This window comes from Salminus brasiliensis, chromosome 10 (genome assembly GCF_030463535.1).
Source record: "Salminus brasiliensis chromosome 10, fSalBra1.hap2, whole genome shotgun sequence".
In the NCBI taxonomy this organism is placed as follows: domain Eukaryota; kingdom Metazoa; phylum Chordata; class Actinopteri; order Characiformes; family Bryconidae; genus Salminus; species Salminus brasiliensis.
The window spans coordinates 16,600,225-16,623,181 of NC_132887.1; the positions used below are offsets into that span (position 1 = coordinate 16,600,225).

The 22,957-nt window shown below is 39.4% G+C and overlaps 1 protein-coding gene and 1 long non-coding RNA gene across 2 annotated transcripts; both read right to left on the bottom strand.

Moving 5' to 3' along the window:
* Positions 1-557: 557 nt before the first annotated feature.
* LOC140564765 (uncharacterized) lies at positions 558-18,255 on the bottom strand. The gene is made up of 3 exons (XR_011980541.1): positions 18,216-18,255; positions 17,911-18,134; positions 558-1,555 (listed from the first exon to the last, which is right to left on the bottom strand). It is a non-coding gene; the product is annotated as an uncharacterized lncRNA (long non-coding RNA).
* A 1,741-nt stretch (positions 18,256-19,996) lies between these two features.
* On the bottom strand, positions 19,997-22,651 carry foxa2 (forkhead box A2). Its single transcript, XM_072690402.1, has 2 exons — positions 22,227-22,651; positions 19,997-21,578 (listed from the first exon to the last, which is right to left on the bottom strand). The coding sequence occupies exons 1-2, from the start codon at positions 22,422-22,424 to the stop codon at positions 20,367-20,369; spliced, it is 1,410 nt and encodes a 469-aa protein (XP_072546503.1). The 5' UTR covers positions 22,425-22,651; the 3' UTR covers positions 19,997-20,366.
* Between the last annotated feature and the right edge of the window lie 306 nt (positions 22,652-22,957).

Genomic DNA, 22,957 nt, shown 5'->3' on the forward strand with positions numbered 1-22,957 from the left:
GAGAATGATTGAGAATAGCTCATTAATTACAGGGGGATGCCTGCAGCCTCAGCAGAATTGATTAAGGGTTAATGTGACATAGGAACATGATTATGCATAAACAAGACAACACACTATAATAAATAATAAAATAGCATAGGCTTTTATTATACAGTTAACAGACAATAGACATCAGTTAAGGTGCTAATCTACATTTTTCTGCATTTTATTTTAATCTCTGAAGATCAATAATGATGTTTCTGGGGGGTTTTTTATATAAAAAAATCTGAATTGTTTTTTTACACAACTTTTTCTCAACACCTTGTTGAAACATGCTGTTTTTGTTGCTGTGCTTTACAGTTTAACTTCGGTGTGGCTGGGTGGGACTGTGGGACCTGTTATTTGGTTTCAAAATGGCTGATTTTGCATCTAACTGGAAACTCCATCAACTTTGTTCTGTCCATGACATGACCTATTCAATGAAAAATGTTATCCAAATATAGAAAAAGGCTGGACTGAGCATCTATATGGAGCAAATAACCCTTAATGACCAAATCAAGCTCAAAAAGGCATGTGTGATACTTGACGTTTGCTTTTTTTAGTTTGAAAATTAGACAACAAACACTGGACTTAGACTGTCACCAATATTCTTGCAGTAAAAATTGGACAAAACTAAAATACGCAGCCATTTGAGTAACTTGAACCACTTGTACCTCAGCACAGGATGTATTATTATTATTCCATGCATCATGGTCCAGTTTATGGACTAGTACTACAAACCAGAATGTTCTGAAGATAATATAGTTCCAGTTATAGCTTAAGTGTTTAAATAAATAATAAATACATTCAAACTTTTGGCATTTTTTTCCAACGCACGATTGGTGACAGAACATTTGGGTTTTTTTTTTTTATTGAAATAGAACCTTTACATTAAATTGAGTTCTCTTAGAAAGGTTCTTCAGCCTTGTACATCTCAATTACAACACTTCTCCCTAAAGGAGACATTAATTAAAAGGTTCTCTTGGGACCTGAACATGGTTTCTACTATGACATTTCTATGAAGAACCCTTTGGGTACCTTGGTTTTGTAAAAGCATATTATTCATCATCTAACAACAAGAAGCCCTTGTATGGGGAAATTGGGAGGAGACTGTTGGACTTCGTAGGTACAGGCGTAGGTGGGTGCTCCTGTAGCAAGGCATGGCAGTGTGTGTTTGTGGTTGTCCCTGACAGCACAGGCGACTCCAACCCAAACACAGCACCTGTGTTTGCTCTAGTGCTAACCCACCCCCCCAATCTCCTCCATGCAGGTCACATGGCCACCAGATAGCCTAGGTACCATGGGAATACAAAAGCAGGGGCTTTTAGCCCCGTTAATCATTAACGTCACACTTCCTTTTGTCCCCCTGTTCGGCATTGCAGAAACGAATGTTATCTCCCGTGCACGGCCAGGTCAGACGTGCCTGCTGAGCTGCAGGTGAAGGTGTTATGAGGAAGAGAAGCAAGCCAGTGGGTATAGCATGGGGATAGAGGGGGTCACCGGGCAACACGGGTGAACTTTGCTGATTGGTCCATACCTGAAAGGAAATGTACAATTCTACATGCTCATTCAAAATGTTATAAAAGCACCTGTCCCAGTTTAAAAGTAAGACTTTCTAAAGTTCTAGTCATATGCAATTGATTTGACATGCTGTATGTATACTGTAAAGCTTTACAGCATGTTAATTTCCGCAAATAAAATGTGCACTTAGGCAATCAGGAAAACATGATTTGAGACTTGACACTTGATTTCATGATTGTATGTTAACATTGTGACTGTGAATAGATGTATTGGGTTGAAATAATACATGTGAGCTGCACACCAATGCATTTAATAGATCTTAGAAAAACAACACAAGTTGTTTACTTTACACAACAGTAAAGTAAATAATGTTAATTTGCGTTTAGGTAACTATTGCTAGTGTTAGCATGTATTTTTGCAAAACTATGTAGAATAGAGTCTTTTGAAATGACTGATGATATTATAAGCTTTACTTGACCCTAAGCATTATTCTGTCTAAATGCAATCATTTAGAGTCTAAGCACAATAGTATAATTTCACCTTTTTTTACCTTTATATTTTAAAGTGTAATATTAGCTACTCATCACAGATAGCAAGGAAGCTAGATAGCTGGTTATTTTAGTCTCATACTTTCAAAAGATTTTCTAAAATAAAAAAAACTAGGTCATTATGTTATTCATTATTAACAGTTATTTATGACACTTATGGAAAATGCATGATTCCTTTGGATTCTGTACTGTAGATGTTTGCATATTCTTTCATTATAGACAATTATGAATTGGTTGCAATTTGTTTTAATTAAATAAGTTTCTAATAAAAAATAAGTTCTAATTATAATAATTTCTTCATAACAAAAATAAGTTTCAAGGGCTAAACACTGAAAATTACAGTTTCTCCATGACTCCATTTCAGTGAAATCCATGATGTCCTAGTCAGTAACCAGTTAAGTACTCATAAACTTTACAAATATTTGACTGCATAACATCCTAGACGGAAGGTAAAAAAATGAATGAAACCGCAGATAATGCAAATCAGTCTTTCCTTGTTTTGCTGTTCTGTAGTTAATTAAATGTTGGCCTTTTCCTTAGAGTTTACAAAGTGAAGGGAAACGTGAGGGTTCATTTACTGTTTGCGAAAGTGCCATCTGAGGCGCACACACTCGTGCTTACGCTGCTGAAGAAAAGCAGAAAATGAGGCCATGTTTATCTTAAAGGGGTATTAAGTCAGCCAAGCCTCAGTCTTGTACTGAAAAGGTTCTGGGACACCACTCATCACACCCTGCCCAAACTTGCCGCTGGGCTTTTTTCTACCTCAAAACAGAACACCCCCCATTCACACACTCGCACACATTTAGCCTGCACACACACAGGCTCACACAAACGTCATTAGAACGCAGGCCTTCAGGAGAATCCGTTTGTTTGAGCTGAGCTGAGGAGAAAAAAGCATCAGTGAAAGTTGTTTACCTGGAAGTAAAAATGAGCTCAAGCTAATATGCTTAATACTCAACTAGATGCAGTCTAGTAAAAAGTACAAGAATTTTTCAGTCTTACAAATAAGGGGGGGCATCATGGGAGCCATAGTATCTAATAATTGCTCTTTTTTTATATGAAGGATTTTTTTATCTCATTTAACCCCTTAACACTCCAAGGTTTATTACGCACTAAGGTGTATTATTTAGTAACTACAGGGACTTCTGTACAAACTGGTGGGGCTATTCTCTGGTAATAGAAGTTCTTAACACTTTCGGCCCATAATCTTTTTAAGGGGTTAACTGTGTTTTTAACAGGCAAGAGTGTATTGCAAACGTATTTAAAGCTCCACATAATGCAAAGATTCTATGCCTGTATAATGTTTTTCCCTTAATCGTATACTGTGAAAATGGTTTGTCCAGGCTCCCGAGTGGTGCATTGGCTATATCCCCTGGTGATGCCACAGCCACCAGTCTTTGGTTGGTCAGGATGGCCTTTCTTCTCCCCCCTCCCATCTAGTAGCCAGTGCGGGTGTCTTTTAGCTAGCATATCAGAGTTAGTAGACTGCCCTTTCCACAAGCACATTAGGCTGCATTGGCAGCACAAAAAAAACCATTCAGAAGAACTAGATTTGCCTAGATTTATTGTTGTAAATGAGACAATCAAGATGTAATTAATGTGATTTTCAACTTTGGGGAAAAATAAATAATATAATTTGACATTAGACTGATATGCAGTTGTTTGACCAGATGAGGCCTGTTACCTCATTATTTTATGACAAAGTATAGATATAAAAGGTTTGGAATTAATTCCAAGTATTAAATTATCATTTGGTAGCTGTTCATTGGAAATTTCAGTGTGTGGTCTAAAGAGACGTTGATGCAAGTGAAAGATCTGTTGGGAGTGCTAGAGGAGTGGACATATAAATCATTAATAGTGTGGTTCATGTAAAAAAAGGAATATACTTGGGAACCAAGCAACACCCAAAAGCTTGGAAGATCCTTTTAAAACATCGTCAATTCAAGAACGCCCTCGATGGGGATAGATGTATCCTTGTCAACGTCTTCAATCAAGAGACACTTTCATGAATGTAAATACAAAGTGTTTACCTTAAAATGCACAAAGTACAAAACGACCAGATTTGATTGCGTAAAGACTTGATTAAAAATGCCTGCCCAGTTCTGTAAGAAGATTCTTCTTGCAGATGAAACCGAGAGTATGGAGAAGGAAGGAAACTTTTTATCATCTGAAGCACACCACATCATCTGTCAAACATGGTGGAGGCAGTGTTATAGATGACTGCTAAGTGAACTAGTCACTAGGGTCACTGGTGTTGGTGATGTGACGACTGATAGAGGTAGCAAGATGAATTTTAAATATGTACAGAGCTTTCTGCTCAGACTCAGTTAGATTCTGCAAAACCAATATGCAGAGGTGTCAAGTAATGAAGTACAAATACTTTACTGGAGTAATTATTTTTCAGACAACTTTTTGAATCCCAACATTTTTCAACATTAACATGTAAAAATGTTTTTGGGGGGAGGTGGGGTAATGCACTATAGGCCCCTGTGTCGCAGCCAAAGCTTGTGGCCTTTGTTTTCCTTACATTACTTTTCTACTTTAAGTAGTTTTGAAACCAGTGCTTTTACACTTTTACTTGAGTAAAAAGCTTAAGTTGATACTTTAACTTCTATACAAGTCTTTTTAAACCCTAGTATCTACGCTTCTTGAGTAATGAGTGTGAATACTTTTGAAACCGTTGACGCTTCACAGTGCAGATGAATGACGACCCAAAACACACTACAATAGCAGCTCATGACCTTCTTAAGGTAAAGAAATTGAATGTTCTTAATCCAATTAAGCATGTTCTTCACTTACCAAAGGCAGAACTAAATGCAGAAACTTAAAAACAAGCAGCTACTGGAGGTGGCAACAGTAAAGGCCTGGCAAAGCATCTCAAGGGAGAATCTCAGCATTTGATGATGTCTATCGTAGTAATTTCAGACTTCTGGCAGTAATTGTCTGCAAAGGATTTGCCTCTTAGGGATTGGTTTGTCCAATAACTTTTGAGCTTGTGGAAATGCATAATAATACAGTACATGTCCAAGTGTGTGACCAGTTAAGAACATCAATATTTTTATCAAATGTGGACTTGCCTCTTACAGTTGGGCCTTAACATTTATATTAATTTATAAACTAACATAACCTACAACATCCAGATGCCCTACTGGATTTACACACAGTCTGTTTGTTTATTAACCCTGGAGTCCTCTGATAAGGTAATGGAAGATGAGCTCACTGCAAACCACCAGTTTAACCTGGCAGTAGACAGCCTCTTCTTCGAAGCAACACCCACTCATACGCACAGCTGCATTAACACACTGAATGTTCCTGTCAGAGAAATAAAACGTGGATTAAAGAAGGCATATATTCTGAGCCTCGGCCAATGGGGAAATAAAGGAGGCTGATCTATTGAGTCAGAGCAGGCCCTAACAACAGTGCAGCTTAGACAAAGATGCCTGTTTGCTGGCAGCAGGTAGAAGATGGATGGCTAGTTAAACATTGCACTCATACCTGGCCGGTGCCATGGGCCGGTCAGTGAGGCCAACTGAGGGGACATTGTGTGGCCGTCACATCCTCCCATAGCTCTTATCTCTGCTCTCTTCTCTCAGACCTGGTAAATGAGACCTGTTGACCAAACAGAGAGTTTTGGAGTTAAGCTGGAATTTTCTGCCCTTTCTTTATTAGCTTTGGAGCTGTGTGCCTGTATAAGTCCTCCTCTGAGACCAAACCTCATACAGACTTGGCTTTCTGTTGGAAATAACATTTCCACCCGAACCATTTCCATACCACTAAATTTGTCTGTGAAGTATAGGTTTTAAATATCTACTACATGATTAAGTATTGGCCCTTTGCCATTTCTGATGCTCCAACATCTGATAACGGGCTCTATTCAAAAGCCTGCTCTGACTCCATTTAAAAAATTTGCATGAGGAAACCACTTTTCCTATTAAAACTAAATCAGTTAGTTACCATCCACGCATACACAAGCATTTGCATGATGTAGCTTAGCCCCATACATTGCTTATATATGTCTAATTGTGTCAGGTAGCAGTTAAGTGAACCAGCTTAAGACGCATTGCTAAACAGGGATTTTTTTCAGTTTTGAAATTTGGGAACTACTAAGTCTTTGTGTACATCTGCCAGTGCCAGCCTACTCAGCCGACTGACATAGTAGGTTTGTTTTCACTTGCTGTTGTGGTAAGTTGTGAATTACTCAACATGAACAAAGTCCTCAGCATGTTTGAGGGGAAAATAGCAATGGATGATGTCCCTCAGATATGTAATATAAATGAATATATAATACATTAGGGAATATTTGTAATAATCTTTCTTTGCAAATGCTCATGCAACAAATCTATACATTGCTTTGCTTACAGTGGAGAAAAAAACATGCAATTCCGGTGTTAGACACTCAAAACCTAGTGAAGTACTTATTTACAGCTAAATCCAGTACATATCCTTCCTGTTTCTTGGTCATTCCTTTATACAGTTAGAACACCCACTTTTGTTTTTTTAAATGTCTGCATGAATCAGCAATGATTCGGTTTTGGACTGATACCATTAACTATGTTAAGACTCTGTAAACACTGACATCCTGCGTGTGTTGAGTACTTTTGTTTATGTATAATCTTTTTACTTATCTACACATTTTTATTATTAACCACCCCCTCCTCATCCCTTTCTTTTTGTGCAGTTGGTATGCTGAGAATGTTCATTGAATGAAAAATCAATAAATGTTATTAAAAACAAAATGTAAACAAAGCCATTCAGAGTGGTTTGGTCAGATTTCACAGTGGTGGTGATTGCAACCAGATATCTGACAAGTATAAAACCTCTAAAAGCTACATCACAGAAAGTTATTATACCTGATGTCCGATACAGTTGAGAAAGTGTGCTGTTTTAAAGTGGCGAGGGACATTAGTTGTGGTTGTAGACAATGCAACCTTTGGTTTCATTACCATGAAGTTGTTCTGAGTTGTTTGGCCTGTCTGCAGTTCAACCACTTCACCCCAAACCACTTTGAATGACTTTGTTTACATATCAACGCTTTAATTACGCAGAAATGTGGAGGAAAATTCTTTGGAATTTCTCTTTAAGATTTAAGTTTGCAGTCTGGAGAAATCGGCCACCAGTGCTGGGCTACCAACAATGCTCAAAACACTGCAGTGATGAAATGCATCTCTTCCAAGCCATAAGAGTGGAATGATGCACCACTGAAAATGGCAGAGACTTTGAGGCTCTTGTATCCCCACCCTTCACTTTATGGTGTTGTAATTATACCCTTGAATAAGATACTAATCCTCAAGAATGAAAGGACGATATGTCTGGAAAGGTAAAAAAAAAGTAAAGGAAGAAGCACCAAGAATGATGTGATTGTCATTCTTTGCAGAACCTTTTTCGCAAGGATTTTACCTGGCATTTAGGTTCTTAAATAGTTATCATAATTGGCGTACGGTTCTGGGAAAAAGCTTTATTCATTAGTAATTAGTACAGAACCTTTACATTAAGGTGGTTCTTTAAGCTTTAGCAATGTTCTTCACATTTCATTTTCAAAAAATGTCTTTTTAAAGAACCACCCACTGGTTTAGCATTTTCTGCTTTTAACTGATTTACCTACATTGGTTGAAAACTGTTTAAAAAGTACCCTTAACTCATTCAGTTTGCTGTAAACTGTAACTAAGATGTGTAACTTGATGGGTTCAAATATACATGACATTCTATTTAGACTGCAGTATGAGTGTTTTTCTGTTCACTGTAGTAATCTATCAGTTTTCATGACGAACAGCCAGTTATAATGAATGCATAGGTCCTGTACAGCACAGGATGTGTTCATTCGTGTGTGTTCTCACAGCGGTATCTTTAATGTGTTCCGGTACTTGCTAATCACCCTGCTTTTGTGTGTTTCATCTTATATGACTTAGTCGTTCTCTTTCATTTCGGAGCGGTAGGGCTCTGTGTCATGTCTCAACACTGCGGCCTTCAGCACTCATAAATTACACAGTTGTGGCAACTTAAAGAAGTGCTGAAAAGCCATGAACAGAGCTTTACTTTAGCACCAGTGAAGCATAGTGCAGAACCATCCCACACACACACTCACGCGCTCAGACGCTTGTGCGCAAACACTCCCCTTCTTGTGTGCACACACACAGGCTTGCATATGCTAGTCAGGACAGTATAATGCACAAGCAAGCACAAAGTAGTAAGGCTGTCACGATTGCTCAATGTTAAGTACTGCTACTAATAATTGCTATAATTATTATACTAATACTTATTTATACTAAATACTAATTAAGTTTAATGTTTTAAAGGTAGGGTTTCCCTTATAAACCATATTCATTTTTATGTTATATAAAATAAAAATGCATGTGTGCATAAACATGCTTTAGTAGATTAGTAATATAATCAGTATTAACACTATACTTTCTCCCTCATCCTCTTTGCAGTATCACTATAAAAGCACAGGTCTCACTGAGCCTGGTGGCTGCTGTAAGATCCCCTCACCCAAATAAATGGTGGGTTAGCCTCCTCTTTGAAACATGATAAGGATATAATAGGCCATTCTCATACTCTGGTAATCAGCCCTCCTACTGTGGCCTAAATCCCTAACGCTAATCACACTTTCTTCTTGCCAATTCATTAGCGTTCACTGTCGCAAGCTGTCTCATCTGTGCCTTAAAGCTTTTCACAGATGTTAGATTTCATGAAGTCATAAAAGTGGGCTTAAGACATTAAACTAGAGTAAACTTGGAGTTAACCTGAGTTCAGCCAGTTAGCTTGATCTGCTGCCTGTTTTACATTTTGATGCATAAAACCTGACAGCGTTGCTCTTGTAGGCCTGGTGTCTCTTTAGGTTAATGTTTGTTTTCTACTTTTCGTGATTGAAAAAACAACTTTTCAGTTGTGGGACTCAGAACCTTTATTTTAATTTTTACAGCTTGACTTATTAGCTTGTCTTTTTAAGTGACCCTGATTTAGTACATATACACTCTTTAAAACAATGGTGCTCATAAAAGGAGATAAAAGTTGAAAGAACTGAATGTTCTAGAACTAAATGTTCTAGGAAAAACCTGTAAGTTGATATCGAACATTTACATTTTGAGATGGGTGTTCAAACCTTTAAAAGATTCTTCACAACATGTTAACAAAATACTTTTAAGTGGTTCTTGTTTTTACATGTGGTTCTAGAGAGCACATTTTACTTGATCAATAACCCTTACATTGTTTGGTATTTCTTTAATGTACACATTCATTTTCAAAAAAATCTTGAAATAACCTTTTGTTAAAAGATTTTTTTTTTTTTTGACATTTTTGTTCAAGCAATAATTCATCACAGAATGGGGGCAAAATGGTTCTGAAAATCTTGAAAATGAAATATAGATTATTTTTTAATTAAAACCCTTATTGCCATACCACCTTTCATCACAGCTCATCGACATGCCTTTTTTAAGGGTGGAAGGGCTGAGATATCAGAACCTTCAGGTCACTGACATTTAATCTTATTTCTTTGGTGTACTGGGTGACCTTGTGGTTATGGAGGAAAGGGCTAACCACTTGACAACCATGCAGCTATGTGGACGCTACATCACTGAAAGCATTCACTCTGGACTCCCAGCTACAGACGGTGCGTGACATTATTTGGATTTGTTCCAGGCTTATGTTACTAACTTCCCCTGCTCTAGTTCATCTAGTTAAATACATAAGTCAACCTTAAAGCTCTTTTCAGGTTTTTTTTTAGGGGAAATATATGTTGGAATTGTCTCTCCTTCATAAAGGGGAACTTTGCTCTTTTAGTGGACTGATTTCAGGTGCTATTGATTTAATGGGTCAGCTATCATCAAAAACAGCATGATTCACATGCATGCTCTCACAGCAAGTAAAAGGAGAGGACCTGCGGTATTATCCCTCGGTCACAGTCTTGACCTTGCTTATTTTCTTGGACCATCCTCCCTAAATGACTGCACATGCAAAGGTGAAGCCCAGCCATGGAGATACACGAATGATATGATGTACACTCATGGAATAACAAAATGGCGAAAAGCCACCTAAAAGCAGATAAATGGCTATACAGTATGGCGTACAATGGGAATTAAACGCATGGGGCAGCTGGGCTCTTATCTGAACGAAACCCGGCAACAAAGGAGCGCTAAGACTAAGAGGCTTGATGCATGGGAAAGCCATGGGCCAGCCATTGTGACTGCCCTTCTGCTGAGCAAATAGTCCAAACTGTTCATTCCCCGTCTTCCATTCTCTCGCCGCCACATTGTTTGTGTCCTTGCATTTCATTCGGCGAGGAAGATTGCTCTCAGGCCCAGTGAGCAAACAGTCCAGAAAAGAGCCGGCTATCTTCTGCTGTTCCCAGGAGAACTAGCATTTTGATTTGGGCTCCAAGCTGTCAGAGGATTGGAGAGTTGATGTCAGGGTGCCTGAATTAATTGCTTTAAGCCATGGAGGGGCTGCCTGCGTTTGTCACCAACTGCTCAGTAAAATGCATCCTTGCGGTTATGCACCCTTTTGTAGATGCTGGTTTGACATCTTGTACTTCATACCTAGTGATTAAGATTTCTTTTTTTGTAATTAAAATTCCTGCTTTCTGCTTTCATGGAAGTCCAGGATAGTGCTTTGCTAGGGGTGGAGCAAGATTTAGACCAGTGTTTGCTCTGTTTTTTTTTGCTTTGTTTACTTCTAAATTGTGGCACGTTACTCTTCTGAGACGTCCTGGCTTATAGAAAGACTTTATATACACTATAAAGCAGGTTGTATTTGAAAAATAATTAATATACTGGCTCAGAGAAGCTAATGTTTTAATGTTTCATCTGAATTATCTAAAAATCTTCATTAGTTACTTGTTCTGTTTTACCACTTTAGGTTGTTTTAGTTTAAAATGCTAGAAACAGCCAATCATTGTGGGTAATGGGTCTAATGGAAAGTGTCGCTTAGTCCTTTAACACACATTTGGTAAGCAGAATCATGACCCTCAAATTTGTCTTGTGGAGAAGTAAAACATTTACTGCCTCTGACGTAACCCTTGATAAACCTCAAAAAGAAAACAAGCTGAATCCAGAATTACTAGCTTCAGTCCGTCATTTCTTGGCATATAAAACTGGGCCACCGTGACACCAGTCATTCATATGCTGGTGTAGTTTATAAATTCATCTTAAAACGGACTTCTTTCCATCAGTATCTGATGATGGCAAAATGTAAGGTTCTCGCTATTCCCCATTGCTGTAACCACCAGCGTAGCACATTTGCATTTTAAAAACATGAGGGATTTTAACCCTCACCATCAAGGGTCGCGTTTGAAAAGCTTACCCCTTTGTAAATGCTCATCTCATAAGCAAAGCCTTTTTCCTCATCAATCTTTTTGATTGTATATATCTGAGCAGCTTCATAGGATCCATAGTGTTGGAGTAGTCCCTAATAATGCTTGGTTTTGCATGTAAAAGTAACTCTATTTATGATTTGCATTGGTATACTAACAGAACAGTCTCTGGGTAGAGCTGCCTGAATAGTGGGCTGGTCCTCTTAAGCCCTAGATGCACAGTAAAGGTAACAGTTGGACTAAAAGTTCTGGGCTTTTTTTATTATTTTTCTGTTTGCAAGGATTGTATCTAGACAATAGCTTAATTTTAGAATATTTAAAGTTGATGTGAATGTCATTGAATTTTGTAAGTTGTGTCTGGTTACTTCTTCAAAAGTCAAGATTCATTTTACGTCACTGTTTTCTAACCTCTCTTGAACTCTGAGGATTAAACAGACGAGTACATGTAAATGGCCTCTGTGTAATGTGCCTCATTTAGCACTCCTTAGCATTTAGAAAAGTGGGAATGGGTGTGGCTAGCGGCTGTAGGCTGAATAGGTGGATGTATGTAAATCACAAAAACAGTGAATTCTGAACGTGGCTGTTTTTACAGCTTAGTTTAGTTTCCATTGTATTGACTGAGGGGTGACCAGTATTTTTTTTCTTTTGCGTATTATATCAGACATTCTTTTTCTTTCAAAAAAAGCAAGGATTATATTTCCACAACTGTCTGAGTAAAACAAGAATGTGTGACATGACTGCTTTTTTTTATGTGGCTTATTCCTGCTGCTAATTGATTCCATTGTCACTGCCGCCATATCTCCGCTGGGGGTCTTTTTGTTGCAAATTGGAAAATAAAGGGGTGCAATCTCTGCTAATAAATCTACTACCCCATACAATAGTCGCACCACTTAATCTGACAGAAAATTGAATTAAGCTGGCTACTGTGTCACTGTCAGTGGTAAGCGGACGTGGGTTAAATGGTGTGCGTCAGGGGAGCCCTAGCTTGTAGTATCTACAAGTAATCTGTTTAGCTGCGTTAAAGGCACCTCTGGGCTTTTAACACGGCCTCATTCAAGCATTAATCTGTGAGTGATGAACGATCTCTGCTTTTATACTGTTAAAATGGGGCAACTGGTGTAATGTGATTTATGAGTGAGATTTGGGGGAGCGGTACAGCAGACTGTTGCAGGGATGCATCACAACCATAGCTTCACTTGAAGAGCAAATGTAGCACAGTCTATGGATTTATGTATAGAGTTAGGTTGAAGGTTACTTCATTTAGGCTAGGATGAAGTAGGCTTTCTGAATACCCATTTGAAATAAATATGCAATGGGAAACATGAATAGATCATATAATATGGATGGTGTGAGGAAAAAGGTTATTTATATATTATACAGGAATAGTTGGTTGCATTGGATCCCAACATTAATGGAATAGAATGTTCTCCATGATGCATTGTCACATCCTGACAGTTTACAGATGTATACCAATTAAAGATTATTCCTGGAATCACATGTTCCAGCCAAAAGCAAACTGCTGAAAGTTTGATTGGCCGGCCACTTCCAGGAAGATTCACCACTGTTCCAAGTTTTCTCCATTTTTGGATAGTGGCTCATTGGCTCAATGTGGTTCGGATGAGTCCCAGAGCTTTAGCAATGGCTTTGTAACCCTATCCAGATTAGTTGCCTTCATTGAATAGATTTCATATGATTTCATATCTGAATTTGAAACTCTTTAGAATGTGGCATCCGTGTATTGCTTTTTGAGACCTTCAAGCCAGCTTTACAGTTTCAGACAGGTTCTATTTAACATAGTTCAAGCCCTATTTTATACCAATTGAAGGTGAACTTTCCTAGAAGCACATATTCAAGCCAAGAGCAATTTAGGAGCCTTTCTTTTAAGAGTGTGCTATATCTACAAAACAACGATAATGATGTTCAAGTCTAGTGTAAACTCGATTGTTTTTGTCTATGCAGGTCTGTCGAGTTCGTTCTCAAGGAAATGGGTTCTCATGAATATTGCATAAATATGTCTGCAGTCTTCTCAACTACAAGCTCTTTGGTGTCATAGGAACTGCTGGGATCACCGCTGCGACACACACATCTCACGTACAATAAATTGAACAAGCCCTGCCTCAGGATAACCTATCGCCTCTACCATTTCTGCATTGCGAACACATGCAGGACAAAATTTGATTCGCTTTTGTTATTCAGAGAATCATACCGGGGCATCTGGGCTTGTTTGTCTTTAGCGGGGAAATGGAGATTGGTTTGGAAGTGGGAATGAATTGCTGGCGCCTGTGTTTATTGCTTTCATTAAGATTTAATGAGTTGAGTGTCCTTCCCAGTTTTGAACGGCAGCCTTTAACCAGAGGAAATGTTGGATGAGAGTAAGAGGCGTTGGCATCTATACCATGCACATATGTATGTCAATGTCCATGCGAGGGGGGTGTGGGCAAACATGTACTAGCCTATGAGGCCAATCTGAATGGCATTTAACTCTTCTAGAACAGCCCCTTTTGTTGTATCTACATATGCTCCGGTTGGGGAAAATAAAGGGACAAATATGATACAGAGAACAGCTCTTTTCCAGTATAAATTGCCTGATAGGAAAGATAGGATCTGACCTTCTTTGGTTTGGCAAAGCCTGTGTGTGTGAAAGAAGGCAGGAATTTCACACCATGCTGCTACAGCAGTGTGAACACACTCCTGACCTAGGTTCCAACCTAGCCCATTTCCGGTGCCTTCCTTTAGCTTCTTTACAGACTAAACCTTTTTTTAAGGGTTAATCAGAGGTTCTTTAATTAAAACAGTGGTTCTATATAGAACCATGATGACTCAGAGATCCAAAAATGCTTAAATGCTTAAACTGGTTATCTGCCTGGCTACATTTTTTTCTTTTGGATTTTTGGGAAACATTCTACAGATGGTTCTATATAGAACCGTCAAAGGAGAGTTTAATATAGCACTACAGAGATTTCCACTGCTCTTTTCCAGTACTTTAAATAACCATTTTTGCTTAAAGCCTTAAATATATGAGTATTTTTTGTGAATTGTAGATTTTACAACTTTAGTGCTGAGATTATAGGAATGCTCTAAGCATTACCATGCACATTAATTGTTCTCTATGTGCTTATTGTGAGTTTGCAACATTTCCAGCATGTCTTATTTTATAAAGTCACCTGCTGCATATTTCTGTTCTCTCGGCCTCACAGCATTTCCCCACACCTCAATACGCCTGAAGAACACTGTTGGGATAGTTCCACAAACACACATGCAGATGTGTGACTTGCTTATGTGTTGTGGCATAAAGGGAATGAGAGATTCTTCTGTTTTGCTTCCTAATGAGACTGGTGGCAGTCCAGTCCTGATCATCATGCTAATGTTTTGGAGTGAATGTACTTTGATGGATGGTTGTATATACATTATTAAGATATTTGACTCTTTTACTCTTCATACTTCCACATCACATTTACAGAGGAGGATATTAAGAGGGTTTTTTAACTCTGAATAGAAGTAAAATAAGAGTTTATTCCAAGTCATTTTACAGTATTTGTAGATTGAGCATTTACAGTGTCAAACAATGTAGAAAACTAAAAACAGACAGAAATTGAGATTGTAGAAGTTGAAGCTTACTCTAAGAAAATAAAGATTCTGTATAGAAATGCCTGAGTTTAAAATGATATTAATGCTATTTGCCTGATTAAATGGTTCTTTATAATAATAATAATAATAATAATAATAATAATATTTTTTTTCCAAGTGAACTAGGCAAAAATCATTCATTTATGTAAATGAATGGCATGGTTCTATATTAAACCCTGAAGAACACTTTTAGGAATATGAACTATAACAGGAATTGATCATATAGATTTTTTATTTATCTGTGAGGAATGCTGGCAAACCACCTGATCATGTCTAGATTGGTTGATATTGTTGACTTATTTTACTAATGCTTGTGTGTGTGTTACCTTGTCATCAGAATATATCTTTGACATGTGTTTTTTTTTTTTTTTTTTTTTTGTGGTCAAGTTGCAAAAACGTCTCTGATAGGAACCACATTTAAATGTGAACTCCAATTTGAACTCAAAATTCTTCTTGTGGAAATAAATAACTGATTCTTCATTACTGTAGAAATATTTTAGGAGATAACCTATAAATGAGATTACATATTGTTGTTAAAGGTTTATGACCATTTGTAGCTGGTTAAGTTTAGCATCAGCTTAAGGGTTTGAACAACTTGCTAATAGCCTGAAACAACAAAAAATTAATCAAATGAAAATGAACCCCCCCCCCCCCCCCACACACACACACACACACACACACACACACACACAAACACACACACCACCACCACCACCACCACCACCCTACCCCCTTTAAAACCCACTGAGCTGTGGGGAGGCTTTTTGGTGGTGAGTCTGCCCAAAGGAACTGACTTTGTGCTGCTTTAATATAGTGTGGGGCAGCAGCTTCCCTTGCTTGGGTTTTGGGATTAGGAGTGTTTCTCCTCACGGCGAAGTTAAGCAGGGATAGTGTGGTTAGCAGTGGGCTGAAAGCAGAATTACAGCTTGTATGATGGCTGTCCCTGGAGACTGCTCCACTTGGGTGTTCTGGGTTCTGACTCTCTGGCCTCTGTGAGCTTTTTTAAGGTTATGTAAGCCGTCAAACCTCCCCATAGCCTTTAGCTTGTCATACTGGCACAGTCTGCGTTTCTGATCGCAGGTTATATAACGTGTGGATGAGAGCGCTGTAGACTGATGCCCAGCCGGGTGTGAAGTGTGAGAACAGGCTTTATTAATGCGGAGGCAATATCCAATTTCAGAACCAGCACACAGACTGGCTTTAACGGGGAAATCGGTAAAACATCAATTGCGCAAACAGCGGGGGAAAGTCTGTTATGCTTTAAAGTGCGCGCGCAATGCGGCCCCAGCTTTTATCTGAGCTGATATCCGTAAAGTTTTGGGAAATTGTTTACTTGCAGCTTTGTGAAACGGGAATGCTGTAGATTAATGTGCTCTGATTAAATTCCGTTTCCAGTAAGGACGAACAGGACAGGCGGTGTTTTTGCTCTGCTAATCGAGATGCTTGTTACCCGCTTATGAACACAGCGGGAGGCCCGAGACTGCAGTCTGTCATTATCACCGCAGTTACATGTAGATGTTTTGGTCCAGCTGGTTCTATATTCTCTCATCATCGTGATGCTTTTAATCCCTCACTTCTGTACATCACTGAACTCCAAACCCCGGATGACGCTGATGCGACTATGATATTAATGTGTTCTTCCCAAACCATGTGTGCTGATCGTCAGATCTGCAAAATATCTTTGTAATATGCAACTATGTAACTATTTTTTAGATAGTTAGCAACTAACTATTTTTATCCATAATTTATTTTTATATGCAAATATGTTATTTAGCAACAAGAATAAAATATTTGTTGTTATAGTTGTGTATATATTTTTTAGCTTTTATAATAATAATAGCAATCTTTTTATTATTATTATTATTATTATTATTATTATTATTGTTGTTGTTGTTGTTGTCGTTGTAATTAATAGGGTTATTGTTATTAGAATTAGTAGTATTTAATGTAAAATGTCATGTAAATGTATTTATAGTAGATATTTGTTTATTATTATTATTATTATTATTATTATTATTATGCTATTTTTGCTGTTTTTATAGTTGTGGCCTTTGTTATTATTTTGACATCATAATCATATTATTTGACAGTCATAATCTGTGGTGACATAAAAGTAAAATATCGGATAAATGAAATGCAATGAGATGAAATAAAACCTTAAACTGATTTTCTGCTGTTTAGCTGTTATGTTATTTTTACACTATTGCCCTAATTGTACGCCTAAATTCATCTATAAATTCATCTATAAATTTACAGTAATGTGTATATGTAATTATTAAAATAGAACCGACTTTTATTTTGTAATATTACTACTATGATTAGTAATACAGCTTTTATTTTGTAGTATTGGTAATACGACCACAATAATAATATTAATTATTATTATTATTAATATTATTATCGTGATTTATTATTATTATTATTATTATTATTATTAATAATAATAATATTTAGTGGTGGTGTTACGAATAATATTATAATAACAGAAGTGGGCTAGGGCTGGTTCCAATTAACTGATTACTAATCGTCAGCATTAGGATGGTGATGTTTAAGACACTCCATCGTTTGTCCGTTTATCCAACCACATATCCATCACGAGCTAAACGGCGAGGAAGCTTAGGGCAAATACACGTGCGATCAAACTCCAGCTGCTTGATATCCTCCTTCTGCTGTGTTTTATTGATTGTGCAGATTGCCGGTGCCAGATAACTCTACCGCTCGGTCAGTTTTATTACCGGGCTATGCGCGGCGAGAATGTCCGGAGATAGTTTTGAGTGACACGTCTTACTTTGAGAAGAATAAGACAGCCCAGTCTGACTGGAAAAGTAACCCCGTTTTCTCCACGTCTGTCTTTAAAAACGTCAAGCAAGTTACCATTTCCACGCTGCTGACCTGTAGGAAATGAGTTGAGGGTAGTGTAGGAAGCGATTGACTCGGTGAAGCGATCAGTCTGCATTTCTCCCGCAGTATGAAGGCCGTCATCCGTCAGCAGGAATCAGAAACAACTCGCTGCTGCTGCTGCTGCTGCTGCTGCTGCTGCTGCTGAAACGTGCAGTCCTCCAGCCGCACTGTGTTGCGACAGTCGCTGTGTTCCCTGCGAAACCCAACCCGAACCCCTACAAACCGGCACACACCGTCTGTAGAGCCCCGCGTAAATCAAAGAGTCTGAATGACTGAAAGACTGAAATAGTTCCTACCTGTGCTGAATGAGCGCCCTGCAGCTGGAGGCACTACTGCTGCCTTCTGCAGAGTGCTTAGAGGCATCACGGCATTTATTTGAGCTCCAACTCTGTCACTGTTGACTTTAGCACAAAGCAAAGATTTCGCTGCCCCGCTAGTTTAAAAAAAATGATTATTTTACAGAGATATCGATCAGTGCGCTATAAAAATTCAGCCTAGCATTATGTCTAAAATGAGGGGGACCGAAATTTAATGTCTGTGTAAATTTACCTAGAAGTGACGTGCTCACATCCACAGTTTACATTCTCGCTATTTGGTCGTCCATGTACACATCCTATATATGTATTAATACCATATTTTCATTGTTTACCAGCTTTTGTTTATTCGCAGATCGGAGGGCTTTGAAACCGGACTGCGGGGCCCTAAAATAAGGGGAGCAGGAACGGCCTCTCTGTCCACACTTCAGCCTGGACAGCGTGTGTTAAAGGATTCTCCCCTGGTAGTAATATTTTACCAACACACACCTGATCTACAGTATGTGTACAAGCTTTACACACTGAGTGTGTGATAGTGGAAGGGGCCTTAGCTTATACCACAGTGTTCACGTGTAGGGTGTCTTGCAGCCTACCTGTGCTCTTCAGGCAGATTTTAAAGCCCTCTTTTACTGGTTTTATGAATCTGCAGAATGCACCATAGAAGATGTGGTAAACTGTCAGATTGGATGGCTGCTGGGACATTCAGCGATTTAGCTGTTTCAGTCTGGCCTGAAATGTATTTGTTTTATGTAGAATTAGCTCATTTACTGAAGTGAAATCAGTTTTTCTCTTAATTAATCTCAAGAGTTCAACAGCTTTACACAAGATTCATACATGAAATAATACAGACTCGTGTGGCGATTTTATAGATGTATGTGACTGATAATAAATCAAAATGTGTAAACCACAATAAACTCTAACCAGCATGCAGTAGTAGAAATAATCATTTTTACACTAAAAATTGATTTATATGAGATATTTTTATGAAATAGCTACATTTGTTTTAAAAATGATATCTATATCCAAGAAACAATATATAAGAAGAAATTGTGTCTATCTATAAGAAGAAATAGTACATATCTGTAAGACGTGATGTCTGTCTAATAGTTTGCCCATATATAATAAGAGCTGTCTGTTAATAAAAAAAGAAATATTGAATGTATAAGAAGAAATATTATCTGTAAATAAGAAATTTATAGAATAGAAGTCATAATAGAAATTCCGTCATTTATGGTGATATGTATTTAAATTGCAATGTTTTTTGTTGCTTTGTTTTTTTTTGCACAACACCAAGGACTCGTCGTCGTGAGTTTCCATTAAAAAAATCAATTTTCCTACTTGAATGATTCGCCTCTTAAAACACCCGTTTTGAATCTTAATTTCGAGTGCTGGTTTTGAATACTAATTTCGTGCTTGATCCCACTGAAAGCTCTTCAGATTCGCGAGTCTGTTTACCGAGGAAGAGGTTCTTGAAAAAAGAAATCCCAGCAGAGCAGAGAGGTTTGCACCACGCTTATGATCATCTGCGAATAGCCTACCTACAAAACCCCCGTTCTTATATTTCTGCCATTTGTATTCTAGTAATTTTCTAAATGCTCTCCAGACTGATGTAAACATTTGAAATCTCTCTCTTTAGTGACTTTTTTTTATGATGGTGGAAATAAAATACCCCTCAAATCCGAGTAGATGATTTGGATAAAAAGACGCACATTCACCGTCATCAGTAAAAATTCAAATAACACTTTAATATAGATTCTGTTCTTGTCATCAACTACAAGAATACACATTTACAAGCCATAAATAAGGTTTGTGTTTTTTTCTTCACAACAGAAGGACTTGTTATCGTCCTTATTGGTGTAAGACTGTCAGTAGTCAGGCGCGATTTTTGGTCCGTTTCGCCTGGAGTTCATCACATTCTTTTCTTCACAACGTTTGTTTTGTATTTGTTTTTTATTATTGTTGGATTTTTTTTTTTTTTACAAAATAATTACTAATAAACTCGACCACTAAATTAACGAGAAGAAACTGCAGGAAGGAAAAAGTGTCCAGAGAATACATAATGCACAAACTGCATTTTCTTTACAAATGTACAAAGCTCGTGTTAAGGGTCCGTGAGTCTGTCTGAACAGTTTTTTAGGAGGAGTTCATGATGGGCCTGGAGTACATGCCTTGGTAGTAGGACGTATCTGCGGCCAGCGGCGAAGAATCGAAGCCAGCTTTGCTTGCCACGGAGCCCATGGAGAGGGCGGCGCCGGCCATGGGGGAACCGTAGCCGTAGTGCATGACCTGCTCGTAGGCTTTCAGGTCCATTTTGTGGTGCGGGTGGTGCTGCTGCTCGGAGGACATGAGGTTATTGATGGAGAATGGGTGGTTGAAAGAGTAGTGGTGCTCGGGCTTGAGGTGGGCGTCGTGCGCGAGCACTGAGTGATGCTGGACTAAGAGTTGCTGCTGTTGCTGCTGCTGCTGTTGCTGCTGCTGGTGTTGGGTAGTCGGCGAATCCGCTGGGTCTGGACTCACACCCCGGGCGGACTTCATATCGCCCAGCGCGCGCTTGTGCTCGTTGACCGGCGAGTGGGACGGAGGCGTCTCGTTGCCGTTGCAGCTTTCCGGGCTTCCGTGCGAAACTCCGTCCCCCGACTTCCGCCCGTTACCCTCTTTGCCCATCTGCTTGTCGCACTTGAAGCGCTTCTGTCTGCGTAGGTAGCAGCCATTCTCGAACATGTTGCCTGAGTCCGGGTGCAGCGTCCAGAAGGAGCCCTTGCCCGGCTTGTCCGGTGAGCGGGGCACCTTGACGAAGCAGTCGTTGAAGGAGAGCGAGTGGCGAATAGAGTTCTGCCAGCGCTGCTGGTTCTGCCGGTAGAAGGGGAAGAGGTCCATGATCCACTGGTAGATCTCGCTTAGCGTCAGCATCTTGCTGGGCGACTGCTGGATGGCCATGGTGATGAGCGAAATGTACGAGTAGGGCGGCTTGGCGTGCGTGTAACTCCGACGGTACGTCTTGGGGTCGCGCGCCCTGTTCATGTTCGACTGGCCGTACATGGGGCTCATTGGGTTGACGTTGGGGTAGGCGCCGAGCGCGTTCATGGCGGGCGCCTGCCCCGTCATTGGGCTCATGCTGGGACTCAGGGCCGCGCTCATGCCCGTCATGCTCGCACCCATGCCGGCCATCGCCCCGGCGCCCGGGGACATTCCAGTCATGGACGGACTCATGCCCGTGTTCACGTAAGACATGTTCATGGTGTTAGCGGTCATGTTAGCCGTCGTGCTCATTCCTGACATCGTCATGTAGGTGTTCATAGAGTTCATTCCCAGGCCAGTGTTCATGTTGCCAACAGAGGTGTAACACTGAAAAACCAAAACAGAGATATGTCATTAAAATGGCATTAAAAGGAGAACGGCGTAAACACGTTAAAGCACTTTAAATATTCATTTCATATCTCGGGTTATTCTAAATGAAAAGCGGGTCAGTATCTTAAGGGTTATGTCAGATATTTGACTTGTGCCGAATGCGTAAAAACACCAATGAGAAGCAGATATTCTAGACGAATTATAAAATCGATTTGAGATAAATGTCCTAAAATATTCAATAAAACGATCTCCAAACCAGTCCCCCTACAAGACAGCAGCCAAGTAAAAAAAAACAACAACAAAAAAAAAAAGGTAAAAATGAAATATTAGCTCATAATCAAGCCAACTTTCCTCCTCCGTGTGCGCTAAAAGAGTGCGTAATGCTATTGCCATATATCCTCCTATATACATAAGGGTCCGGAATTGGAAGTTTGCATTACATGTCAGGCACCAACTTTTGTTAGGATAGCGCAGGGCTTCGAGACGGGGGAGGATTTGGAGGCGCCTCAAGTCAATATTTGATCTCAAAGTTAATATTATCTCAGGGCTAATATTGAGTTGTATAAAACGGATTCGGCTTTTTTGACTAGAGGAAAAAAATATATTTATATATATGTACACAGGCTATATTTAGGCTTTACCAACCTCAGGTTCTCCGTAGTAGGTGCTCCAGTCTGCGTGTTCGTGTCCTTCCATTTTGACAGCACCGAGCATCCTGGAAGTTTCGTCCCCTTTCCCAAAAAACGCTTTCCCACAGACGAGCGTCCTCTGGCAGGCTGTGGCTGTTTGGAACCACGGGCTACTCGTGTCGCCGTGCTCTGCTGCCGTCAGGGGCTGGCGCATGTGTGTGTGTTTGTGTGTGTGTGTATATCTGTGTGTGTGTGGGAGGTAGCCGTGGCCGCTGATGACTGGAGCTCAGTGACGCCCGCTTGCGCCTCTTAACGCTGTGATATAAACTGTGTGCGCCGGGCGAGCCTCCAATCCCTTCAGCACTCGGCCCTATTTGAATAATCTGCTCACACCTAGGCGCGAGACTTTCTCCGTTTGCCCCCCTGTCGAGCACCTGCGCCGCTCCAAAAAAGAGCAGCCTCCATGTGAAAAGATTCATTATGACCTAATCTTATTGTATTCCAGCAGGAGAGAGTGGGAAGGGAGGAGGGAGGGGTGTTGAGGGATTTGAGAAGGGGGGGGGGCTTTATCATGCACAGTCTGGATGATGAAGAATGTTTTTGGTCATTTATTGAAGCAAGTCTGCATCCGATAGTTTATTGTGTTTTTAACGTTTGGCTTTCTATTATTCGAAAGATTCCCAGGTTTTTGCTGAATATTAGGACTAGGGCATTAGGTGGGTTTGGTGTAGTTACACTATCAACAAT

What these genes read in the sequence shown, in the direction of transcription:
- foxa2 (XM_072690402.1), bottom strand. Translation starts at nt 22,424, where the DNA reads ATGCGCCAGCCCCTGACGGCAGCAGAGCACGGCGACACGAGTAGCCCG. An exon ending in CCTACTACGGAGAACCTGAG is followed by an intron (nt 21,579 to 22,226) that starts GTTGGTAAAGCC and finishes TTGGTTTTTCAG; the next exon opens with TGTTACACCTCTGTTGGCAA.